This window comes from Solanum dulcamara, chromosome 4 (genome assembly GCF_947179165.1).
Source record: "Solanum dulcamara chromosome 4, daSolDulc1.2, whole genome shotgun sequence".
Lineage (NCBI taxonomy): Eukaryota > Viridiplantae > Streptophyta > Magnoliopsida > Solanales > Solanaceae > Solanum > Solanum dulcamara.
The window spans coordinates 41,023,657-41,036,014 of NC_077240.1; the positions used below are offsets into that span (position 1 = coordinate 41,023,657).

At 36.4% G+C, this 12,358-nt stretch overlaps 1 protein-coding gene across 2 annotated transcripts; it reads left to right on the forward strand.

Annotated features, from left to right (window-relative positions):
• Positions 1-202: 202 nt before the first annotated feature.
• On the forward strand, positions 203-8,679 carry LOC129887362 (serine/threonine-protein kinase EDR1-like). 2 transcript variants are annotated; one of them, XM_055962433.1, is made up of 13 exons: positions 203-779; positions 2,317-2,722; positions 2,819-3,491; positions 3,828-3,868; positions 4,241-4,309; positions 5,784-5,884; positions 6,001-6,079; positions 6,852-6,950; positions 7,058-7,126; positions 7,250-7,299; positions 7,401-7,482; positions 7,595-7,689; positions 7,990-8,679. In XM_055962433.1, exons 1-13 carry the CDS (start codon positions 379-381, stop codon positions 8,114-8,116), a joined length of 2,292 nt encoding a protein of 763 aa, XP_055818408.1. In that variant the 5' UTR covers positions 203-378; the 3' UTR covers positions 8,117-8,679. The 2 variants fall into 2 exon arrangements, with proteins under 2 accessions (XP_055818408.1, XP_055818409.1); XM_055962434.1 differs by lacking the exon at positions 203-779 and adding an exon at positions 838-1,159.
• The last annotated feature ends 3,679 nt before the right edge of the window (positions 8,680-12,358 follow it).

Sequence of the window (12,358 nt, forward strand, 5' to 3'; positions counted from 1 at the left end):
ACAAACAATGAGAATATTATGGAGTAAATAATTGGTTACCGAGTCGCGTTATTCCCACGGTCTTTCTTCCGAGAATAGAAATTTCTTTTGGCGGTCATAACAAAGAATAAAGAATGGGTCAGAATCAATTCGAGAGACAAACAAACAGTAACCATTTTCTAAAAATAAAATGGCTTCCTTACTTACTTAAAGGGTATCTCCACTTGCCATTTCCTTCTTACTTTTTTTTTTTTTTTTCTTTCTCAGCTGCAAAAATAGTCTTGTGTATACCACTTTATTTTTTGTCATTAGATCGACAGTCCTAGATGTTATCTTGAGGGTTTTTGACCAAAATTCATTGCTGAATCTGAAGCTGGGTATAAAATATTGAATCGTGGAATGGAAGACACAAGTGTTTCAGCTGAAGTTGCAACATCTCCAACTGAGCAGTTGCTAAAGAAGATCCAAGAATTGGAGGCAGGACATGCTCAGTTGAAGCAGGAGATGTCTAAGCTTATGGTTTCAAATGATGGAACAACACAGAGGCAAAGGTCTCATTCTATATCCCCACAACGCCCACCTCGGCTTAGGGGTTCTACTGACCCATTAGGGAAAAAGGCCTCCACTTCCTTCCGACATTCTTCGCCCTTGCAAAGAGAGAGCAGTAGTAAAACTGAGCGTTGCACCAGCGGGGGAGCTCCAGCTCCCGTCAAGTTTACGGATAAACAGTATTTGAGCATATTGCAATCAATGGGGCAAGCAGTCCATATATTTGATCTCAATTATCGATTAATTTACTGGTAACTACTTCTAATGGACTTTCTATTTCTTGAAAAATGTCTACTCAGTTCGCTCTTCTTAGTTTTACACTGTATTTTTGTTTTATTACCAGTATCGTTTAATGTTATAGCAGATACTTTTTTCCCATCTATGTGCAGTATCTTTGTTGCTTGCCTTTCCTTTTTTTGGTAGGGACTTGGGAGAGAAAAGAAGGAAAGACCCTTAATAGGCATTAGTTTTGTCTTGGATAGGATTCACAACCATGAGCTCTCTAATTGAAATTTCAGCAAAAAGGCAAAATCACTTGGTGATTTTTAGCAATCTGTCAAGCTTTGGTGGACAGAATTACCTGGTACCTGTGTTGGTGGGATGTCGCAGGTACCCCATGAAATTAGTCAAGGTGCGTGCAATCTGGCCTGGACACCTTTGTTAGCAATATATTTTTGTCTTGGATAGGTGTTAAGCATGTATATTGGATGCTTTATTTTTTCCAAACTGAATCTATATTGTATCCACTAACTATTGGGGGATGGATGCGTAGTTGTGTTGACATCTTTACATTAAGTCCGTGGTTGCTATGATCTTTTTAATTCTTTTCCGTGTTTGCTATGATCTTTTTAGTTTTTTTAAGGATTCGTATGCTAGTAGAAAATGTAGTGAACCTCTAGTATTAAAGAACCTCGATTAGTCTTTACAAAAACGCATAATATGTCGGCACTCCCCAGAACATGACCCATTTTATCAGTGTACGCCTAAACTATTGTTGGTCCTAATAACACCCCATCCCCCTTGGATGTTGACATCGCTAAGAGAGTGGATACTCTTTCTCTTGGGTTCGTGAGGTTGATGAAAAATCAGCAAATCAGTTTCCAAGTGGAGTTCTTTTCAACCATTAATTTCCAGAGTCATATAAAATGGTTTATTTGTTTCAACTGTGTATTTCTTCTTAATGTACTACATATATTTTACCTCAACTTTGTATGTTTCTTATTTATCTTTAGATGCAACAACTATTTATTCCAATTGTATTCTTTTTTCTGGTGAATTCTCTAAAAAGAAAAATTCTATAACTCCGTTATTTTATACAATAATTTTTTCATCTTTAGATGCAATGATGATTATGTTGCAACTGTGTATTCTTCTTCATTTTTAGGCCAAATATGTTTTTTTTTTAAAAAGAACTTTAAAAAATGTCCACTTTGCATCAAATATATTACACCTCCTTGGACCGAGGTCGTCCAAGGGGTGAAAGCTACCAAATAGCCAAGTATAGGTGGTAATTAGGATCAAAGATAGTTTAGGCGTACACTGAATAAAAGGTGTCAGTTATTGGGGGTCCCAAAGTATTTTGCCTAAAAACAAACTATTGAATATAGGAATGAAACCAGTCCTAATGGAGCATAATGGAGATTGAGGATTCATATAGATGATCTCAACTAGTAGATGCATGGTTGTTATTATTGTTGAATCTTAATAATGTATAACTAAACCTTAATAATGTAGGACTAAACCATAAATTTACTTCCTTTGCGAAATTGGTTTGCAACTGTTGTGCAGGAATCGAAGTGCTGAGCAACTATATGGTTATTCAGCTGCCGAAGCTATTGGGCAGGATCTTCTTGAGCTGATAACAGAACCTAAGGATCATGCTATGGCTAAAATCATTATACACAGAGTGAAAATGGGTGAGAATTGGACTGGACAATTTCCTGTGAAGAATAAGCAGGGGTACAGATTTTTAGTTGTAGCAACAGATACACCTCTTTATGATGATGATGGTACATTTGTTGGTATTATTTGCGTATCAAGTGATGCGAGGCCTTATCATGATTCATCTGCTGAGGTGAAGCATATTGAAGCTGATAAAAGTTCTGGTAGGCCCAGAAGCATTGCTAATGCAACACTTGGACTTGATCCAGAGCAACCTCTGCAAGCTGCCATTGCCTCAAAAATATCGAATTTGGTTAGTCTGGAGTTGTTTGACATGCTTTCTTTTCACTTTATTTTTGCTTATTTCTATGAGGTGGCTATGTGCTGACGTGATGAAAACCTCAAATAGGCTTCAAAGATGAGCAGCAAGGTTAAGTCAAAAATGAAAACTGGAGAGGGCAGCATCTTTCGGGAAGGTGGAAGTGGAGATAGTCACCATTCTGATCATTCTTTTTCTGACGCTGCTCTATTGGATCAAAGGGAAGATGCAAATTCAAGTGGAGCAAGTACACCCAGGGGAGATGTTCACTTTTCTCCATTTGGGGTATTTTCTAATGTTGCAAAAGAAGAGCACTATCCAGAAAAATCCTCGAGAGATTCTGGAGATGAGAGTGATGGAAAACCTGGGATTTCTAAGATTATAACCTCAAAGGCAGAGGCGTGGATGGTTAAGAAGAACTTATCATGGCCATGGAAAGGCAATGAGCGAGAAGTATCAGAGGCAAAGGCTACACGATTTGTTTGGCCTTGGCTAAACAATGACCAAGATAACGAGTGGAATCATTTCAAGAGTTCTAATGCAGTATCAACACCAGACGATCAGATTATTGAAAGTAACCGTACAGCTACCAATGAGGCTTGGGGATCCTGGTCATCATCATTTAATATTAATAGCACAAGCAGTGCTAGTAGTACCGATAGCACCACTAGTACTGCTGTTAATAAAGTGGATGCTGATACTGATTGCTTGGATTATGAAATCTTGTGGGAGGATATGACAATCGGAGAACAAATTGGGCAAGGTACGTCAAATTCTTGTTTGCTGGTAAAATTCTCAAAGATAAGTCTTATCAGGTTTGTGGACCCTTTTCTTTTTCTAAGGAATTAGCAAGCATGTATGGTGCTGTCACTTTCTGTTTTACGGAACTTATAGATGCTCAGTGCAGCAATCAGAAGTTCGGACAAAACTTAGCAACACTAACTTCTATGCATATTTTTGAGGTTTATAAACCATTCCCCTATGAGGATTCCATTTTTTGCTTTACAGCTATCAGATTTATGTCTTTTATGGTTTTACTAGTCTTTCTCATGTTTTCTGTTCCATCTTTCTCACTTTTCCTTCATTTATGTTTCAATAGGTTCTTGTGGAACTGTTTATCATGGGCTGTGGTTTGGATCAGTATGTTCTCTTGACTCTTTTATGACTTCCATTTCGTAGAGAATGTCCTAAGAAGCTCTGTTTAAGTGTTTCCAAACATATACTGCAACATGATGAAATGTCTTTATCAGATATCACCTGTATAAGTTATCAAGTTGATGGGAGTTTACAATTATTGACAAAAGGGCTAAATTCTTGCTGTTTTTTCTCATTATATGCTCCATTCATTTAATATTTAAAACTTTGAAGTGATCTAAGCCATTATTTGAATAGTGTTTGACATGCCATTTGTCACTTTCTATGAATGTCATTTGAATTCTAGATTATTGGTTACTTTTAAGAAGTGGAACGACTGCTGCTTTACTTTTGAAAAATAATATCTTTGTTTTGCAGGACGTTGCGGTTAAAGTATTTTCCAAGCAAGAATATTCTGATGATGTCATATATTCCTTCAGACAAGAGGTCAGTATGTTTCTCACGAATAAATTATGAAAAACTTTTACATGTTCCCCTATCAGAAATTGTTTTCCAAAGCAGTTAAAGCTATCTCAGAGTTATTATTGAGTTTTCCCCTACTTTTAGGTTCATGATCGACAGGAAGTCGGTAGCTTTAATGAGGTCTAGGATGCGGAAAATTTTGATTTTTTTTTTGGGTGGTAAATGTTAAGTGAAAAGAAGAAACCAGCAAAATATTGTTTACAGAACTGTAGGCTTTCAATTGGTAAGAGAATAGTAAATAGAAGATTTTTCATAACCCTGACAGAGTTGTTATTATCTGTCCTCTCCATTGATGTGTTCGAAATTCGCATTTTTGCCATATGTTGGACCTACATTTGGGACTCTAGTTAATCTTCGATAAATGCAGTAAGGTACTAGTTTAATTTAATTACTCCCTCTGTTTCAATTTGTTTGTTTTACGTCCCTATATCTAGTAACTCTTTACGCCCAATATCCTACTTGGCATATTTAAGACCACAAGATTTTAAGGGCATTTGGTACATTACACCCATATTTAGCTTAAGGCAACAAAATTCAAAAGTTGTGTTTATTTTCTTGAACTTTGTGCCATGTCAAACTAAGACAAACAAATTGAAATGAGGGAGTATTGCATATGAAAATTAGATGAAGTTGTAGAATATATTTGAAAAGCCGCTTAATCAAACTCACGTATATATTGCTAACAGTGATGTAATATTCTTAAGCTCTCGATTGTTACACTTCACATCAGCCGTGAAGTTCAATGCATTAACCAGTCACCCATTGGTGTAGCCACATAGAGTGAAGGGTGGTTAGTTCATCGGGAAATTGTACCGAGTATATTGAAAATTATAATGTGTATGTAAGTCGGAGATTACATATATATATATATATATATATATATATATATATATATATATATATATATATATATATATATATATATATATATATAAGTAACCTTGAACACCCTTGACAAAATTCCTGATTTTCCCACTCACCTTGATATATATATATAACCGTGAACACCCTTGACAAAATTCCTGGTTTTCCCACTCACCTTGAAAAGTATCAAAGATCTCTGCTTAGAAGTACTTCCCTTGCTCATGTCTATGTTTCTGTGACCTCAAATAAAAATTCCATGGTTCTATAGTTCTCATTTTTGTTTTGATTAATTTTTTCCTGGGTTCCTGCTTTCACTTTCTACTTAGGTGCTGAATAATATGGTACTAGAGGATTCCTTTTAATAAAAATGTTGTTATAATAAAGTACTGTATTAAGCATCATTTCATGTAATATTTGCATAATCATCTGAAGGACTAACATGTCTTTGTAGAAGAGTTTTCTGCCAGATATAACATATCCTTTTCAGTTTTTGACTCATGCAGGACCATTGGTTTTCTATGATTATGCTTGGTTGACAAGCATTTCTAAGATATATTGCACTTGTTTTCTGCAGGTGTCACTGATGAAACGTCTCCGACATCCAAATATTCTTCTTTTCATGGGTGCGGTAACTTCACCTCAACGCCTCTGTATTGTGACAGAGTTCTTGCCACGGTCAACTCTCAATTCTTGAAAACCAATTTCTTATGCTCATTTTCTGTGTGATAATGTCTCTATATTACGATGGTATCATGTAATTTACAAACCATTTCCGGTTTCGATTAATGCAGAGGAAGTTTGTTTAGGTTACTACAAAGGAATGCATCCAAACTAGAATGGAGACGACGTATTCACATGGCTTTAGATATAGTGAGTTCCTGTGAAATCTGTAATACCTAAAACATCTCATATTATGCATAATATCTTGGGACCCCCCTTAAATATGGACTGTTTATTTGGTGCTCGCCTGAATTATTTTTGCCCTAATTACCCACCTATACTTTACTACTTGATAGCCTCAACCCCCTGGCTAATCTTACCTGATGGAGGGGAGAGGTGTGTTGCCATGCGACATTTTTGTAAAATATGTTACCTTTTTAAATTCATCAACTTTTGAAACATCTTTCTGTAGTCAAATTTGTAAAAAGATTGGGTGGAACTCCATTATTGATACATAAATACAAAGTCTGGTAAAAATATGCATTATATAAGAAGCAAAAAGAAATTCACAATTGGAACAAATAAAATGTAGTATATGACTCTGGGCAATTAATGGTTGGAAAATAACCCACTTGGAAGCTGATCTCCGCTCCACTGGCTTAAAAGGGTGTATTCACATCCTTTGCTATGTTAGCTTCCAGTGGGTGATAGTTATCAAGCTCAGGGTGTTCATTAGGCAAACTAGTTCAGGTGTGTACCGAATCAATGGTGCCAAGTTCAGGGGGGTCCCGAAGAATTATGTCTTTCGTATCATCATGAGTAGCATCCATATTTTCTACTGGAGAAGCATTATTTCTACTTTTCCTTTTCATGATCTTCGGACATGTTCTCAGATTATGCTTTCTTTTCAATAATGATGTTGTCTAGGATTTTGGCATTACCAAGGTAAATCGTGTTATATAATTGTAATGTGTTTCTTCAGGCTCGTGGCATGAACTATCTTCATCATTTCAACCCACCCATAGTTCATCGGGATCTGAAGTCTTCAAATCTTCTTGTGGACAAGAACTGGACCGTTAAGGTTAGACTATCATTTTTCTGCTGAATATCCTTGACAACCCCTAAACCTCTGTCACTTGGAGGTTCTAGATTTATTGAGATTCTCACTATGCATTTATATATCTATAGGTTGGGGACTTTGGTCTATCACGTCTTAAGCATGAGACGTATCTAACAACAAAGAATGGGAAAGGAACGGTATTCAACTTGAACCGAGGACCTCTTTTTCTTAGCATATCAATATGAGCTACTTTAGTTGACCTGTATATTCAAACTTCATGTGCCTGGCTGACTTTATGTCAAACTTCATTTCTGTTGCAGCCACAATGGATGGCTCCAGAAGTTCTTCGCAATGAACCTTCAGATGAGAAGTACACCCATAAGAGTTTAAATCTTTTTGATGATATTGTTGAATTTCATGCAGATTTCCTGAAAAATTAATGATATTGCTTCTTAAATGGATGTTATTCAGGGCTGATATATACAGTTTTGGTGTTATACTATGGGAACTTGCCACGGAAAAGATCCCTTGGGATAACCTCAACTCAATGCAGGTATTTTCATCTTCCTGAAATTCACTGGATTACATACCAAAAGATAAAAAAATCGAAAGAAAATGTATTTATATAGTTGAACATCTGAAAACAGTTACATGATTCACTTCAGGTGATTGGAGCTGTAGGATTCATGAATCAACGGCTAGATATCCCCAAGGATGTTGATCCACAGTGGGTTTCTATTATTGAGAGCTGTTGGCATAGGTTTGTATCTTATTCCTTTTGCCAGCATGATTTTTTTAATTAAAGCAAATAGTCTTTATTAAGAATATTGCGCTGTTGGTAATGGAGCTTGAGTCCTTGACAAGCTGTGCTGGCGCAACATGTAAACCTATGGTATGTTTCATGAAGGTTAGGGAAAATAAAATGGCCTCCAAATTTGTCCTCACTGACTAAATTTTTAAGCACTTTGATGGCAAGATCAATGTATCTTTCTTCTCAATCTCTTTTGTTTGAACATAACTATGCACATAATTTAACTAATATGTGATTTGTTCACCTCAGTGAGCCACAGTTACGCCCAACGTTCCTAGAGTTGGTAGATAAACTCAAGGATATGCTGAGGCAGTATGCCATTCAGGTGCAGGCAGCACGTAATGTTGCAGGAGATAGCAGTCAGAAGGAACTATAGATAAAGATGGTGTACGTTTGTGGTTGAGTTTGTGTGGAATTGCCAGAAGATACACACTGATAACACTGAGCCTTCAGTGACTGTTTGCTTGGAAGTGTCACTCAAAGGTCACGAATTGCTTGTGTTGTCGGATCCAAAATTTGGTGAAAATTGTCAAGCAAGCTGTTCACTGCGAGGAAACTTGATAGAGAAGATAACAGCAGTCATTTATCAGTGTCAAGGAAGAACATAAATCCAATAGGAGATTGCGTATGTGAAATTTTAACTTTCATGTCTAGTTCATCCACTGTGTGAACTGAACTCGTCTCTGCATCACACAGGCTTAGTGTTAAGTCATCACCTCAAGTTTAGGCTGTGCTTTGCAACTTTTAGTTTGTTTGTCAAGGATTCCATAGAGGTTGCGGTCTATCAACCCAAGTTGTATTTTATTGAGGCTTAGAAAGAGCATCTGTAACACGTCGTTTATACTTCTAATCTGCTAGCCATATTTGTGCGCCTACCTTGGACTTTTACGTGCTTCCTAAACTCAGCTGACTAAATATTCTTTTTTCATGTCTAGTTCACTCATGGTGTACTGTAATCCAATGGGAGAAGTTATCTTTCTATTCATGAATATACAAGGTATTTTACCAATTACAGGGAATCCTATCGAAGCAAATAAATCAAACTAAATAAAAGGAAACATTTTACAAATTACAATCACTCCCGTGATTTGGTTACTATATTTATTAACACACTCTCTCTTAAGTTGGAGCATAGATATTAATTATGCTTATATTGTCACAAAGATAATTAACTCGAGTTTCATTCAACACTTCGGTGAATAGATCATCTAATTGCTCTTTTGTCTTCATGTAGTTGGTGGAAATCAAGTTTTTCCGAATCTTTTCATAAATAAATGATAGTCAATCTCAATATATTTAGTACTTTCATAATACTTTGGATTCAATGTTATATGAAGAGCAACTTGATTATCATACCAGAGCTTTTTTGGCATGATATTTTAATCCAATTTCAAATAAAAGATAATGTATGCACATAATCTCATACATAGACTATGGTATAGCTCTGTATTTAGATTTTACATTAGATCGAGATACAACACTTGATTTTTACTCATCCAGGATATTAGATTCATGTGACACATAGTACCTATTACGATCCACCCACCGGATCGTCCGGACACCTACTCTAACACCTAGATAAGAGAACTTTTACCAACCATTTTAAAAATAACAATGTGGAATGAACAAAAACACAATATTTCATCATTTTTAACAATAAAGATATAATCTCAATCTTAACCTTTCGATATAAAACTTGGAATTAAAATCGAAACCTTTTGAAAAAAATCATGAAATTCCTCCATAGGAACTAGTCTAAACATGTAAAAGAGCTACTAAGAGGATGCAATATATGAAAATTAAGACACAGTTCCCCCTATAAGAAGAGAGGAGTAGAAGTTGTCGGAGATCATTATCGTCTTCACCTAAGAAAAACAACTGATCCTGCAACCAGACTATACCAAATAGTATAACAAGAATAGTATCAGTACAAACAACATGTCCTGGTAGGCATCATCGATCGACCCAAACCAACCACATAATATAAAATAAATATTTAGAGAAAACCTACAATATGAAAAATGATCCATTTCAAACCTGGTCCTCATGCCCTTATTATCCCGGATACACTATCCATAACAAGTACACTTTGATCCCAGCTTCCTACCTTCTTTCCCCACCAACTCTACCATTTATCATTCAACTCTCTTATCGTGCCAAGACTTTTTCAAGCATACCCTTTATATTACACTAAGGCTTTTCAAGCCTAATACTTTATACACACTAAGGCTTCCCAAGTCTAACCCTTTATATACACTAAGACTTTTCAAGTCTAACCCTTTATACTCACTAAGGCTTTCAATACTAACCTTTTATAAACACTTAGGTTTTCCAAGCCTAACCCTTTATACACACTAAGGCTTTTCAAGTCTAACCCTTTATACACACAAAGGCTTTTCAAGCCTAACCCTTTATACACACTAAGGCTTCTCAAGCCTAACCCTTATACACACTAAGGCTTCCAAATCCTACCTTTATACACACTAAGGCGATCCAAACCTACATTTATACCTACTAAGGCTTCCCAAGCCTAATCCTTTATACGCACCAAGGCTTTCCAAGTCTAACCGTTACCTGAGACATGAAGATACCATCATGCTCAACCATATCTAAGTCTCACTCATCGTTTGAATAAAATGGATCACTCAAGGATCCTTAAGACAAGCCTACCGTGTTTAATAATAAAAAATCTGCTCTACACAACAACCCAGCTACTCATGGACCAACATGGCTAACACATCACCAGAACAAGTCAACAAGATAAATATACTCTCAGTGTCAAATCTTAATTTAATAAATGCATGAAACATGTCTCACATGATTACAAACAAATCTGGCTCACTCAAGAAATAATCACATGCACAAGCCACATATGTCAAACCTGTACCAACATGGTAATCGAGCTAACCAAATGATAACTTCTACCAGGCATGGTACCCGAGCCAGCCATAATATCATGTACCCAATGTGGTATCCGTGCCAACCGAGTTTATCTTGTATCAAGTGTGATGTATGGGCCAAGAGTTAATCTGTATCAGGTGTGATATCTTAGCCAACCAATGACATCATGACCCGTGCCAACTGAGGTCCGTACTAGGCGTGGTACCATTGCTAACCACACAGTCACAAAATGACATGCATAATCAAATCACCATGAACAATCACTCTTGAAGTCACAAGTAAATAAAATAGGTTCATTGCATGAGATTATCAACATGATGTCATTTCACTAAATAAATATTATACAAGCATTTCACATGGAACAATCAACATGAACACACACACGTATATATACACCCATATATCAATATCCCAATACTGTACACCCTTATGAGTATACATTCATTCCCAAGAATTACCTCCCTAATCTCATGAACTAAAAACTCTTCCTATTCCACAAGTCTTAGAAATGGCTACAACCCACCAATTCCTTAACACTTAACCCTTATAGTTATCATTAAACCATCTCAATAAAAAAACTCAAGTTAACAATCAAGAACTAGAGAACCACCCCTAGTCATTATCTATTTTTGCTTAAATAACAACAATTAACAATCTTAATCATCCAGAGTCCGTGCACAAGCCTAGGCAAGAAACCTCCCGTCAAGAATATCATGCAATTGAAAACATGTCAACACTAGTCAGTTAAGCCGGGCCTATCGGATGCCAAGGAATTGCTAAAGAGCTCTCGACACAAACTTCTAGCTCCTTTTGTGAAGCTTTAGCCTGCTATTAGTATAAAACAATAACACAAATACAATAATCAATTAAAAAAGGCCTAAAAATTATCAGAATTATAATTAATCCCAACTCTAGGCCAGTTTCATAATTATTCCACCCAAACTAGGGCTTTTTCACCAATAATTCACTTAGAACTACTAATTTCATGATTATACTAGTGAATTACGATAAATAAATCAAGAACAAACAGGTTTATAAATAACCCAAGGTCTTACACCTTAAAATCTTCATCAGCTCGGAGTGTTTCCTATCGTAGGATAAACTCAAACCCTCTCCTAGGGTCACAATTACTGATACTAAGGCCTAAGGGATGAAATATCAAGTTATGGGAGAGATTTTCTTACCTTTACGAAGAATTCCCATGAAAAATTGATGAAATTAGCCCTAGGCCGCCTTTTCTCTTCCCCAAAATTTTCTTCGACAATAATGGGCCATTTTGGAGAGTTTTTTTTTTTATAGAAAACCCAACTTACCCTGTTGTAGCGGCTTGGCCGCCTATAGCAGCGCCAAGGTAGCGGTCTACCCCGCTATAACGCCTGCAAAACGACTATAGCACCTGCACCATCTTCTTGATATAGTGGCATGACGCCTACTATAACGGCTTTTACAGAATTAGAGACTTGTGAACCATCCCAAAATCCCCTATTTTGTAGCATACCTTCAACCTTTGTTGTTCCATATCAACCCTTTCATGCCAAATTCGATACTGTGAGATTATTCTCCCAAATTCAATTCTGGAAGGTTCTATAGACTCCTTAATGTATTAGCTACTAGAAAATCCAATCCAAGCTTAGATATTATCCTCGATTCCTTCTCGAATTTCTCTAGACCTCACCCTGCTCAGACTACATTTGAAACTAGCCTATCTTGAAATTTT

What these genes read in the sequence shown, in the direction of transcription:
- LOC129887362 (XM_055962433.1), top strand. Translation starts at nt 379, where the DNA reads ATGGAAGACACAAGTGTTTCAGCTGAAGTTGCAACATCTCCAACTGAG. An exon ending in CCTCAAAAATATCGAATTTG is followed by an intron (nt 2,723 to 2,818) that starts GTTAGTCTGGAG and finishes AACCTCAAATAG; the next exon opens with GCTTCAAAGATGAGCAGCAA. An exon ending in ATAACCTCAACTCAATGCAG is followed by an intron (nt 7,483 to 7,594) that starts GTATTTTCATCT and finishes GATTCACTTCAG; the next exon opens with GTGATTGGAGCTGTAGGATT.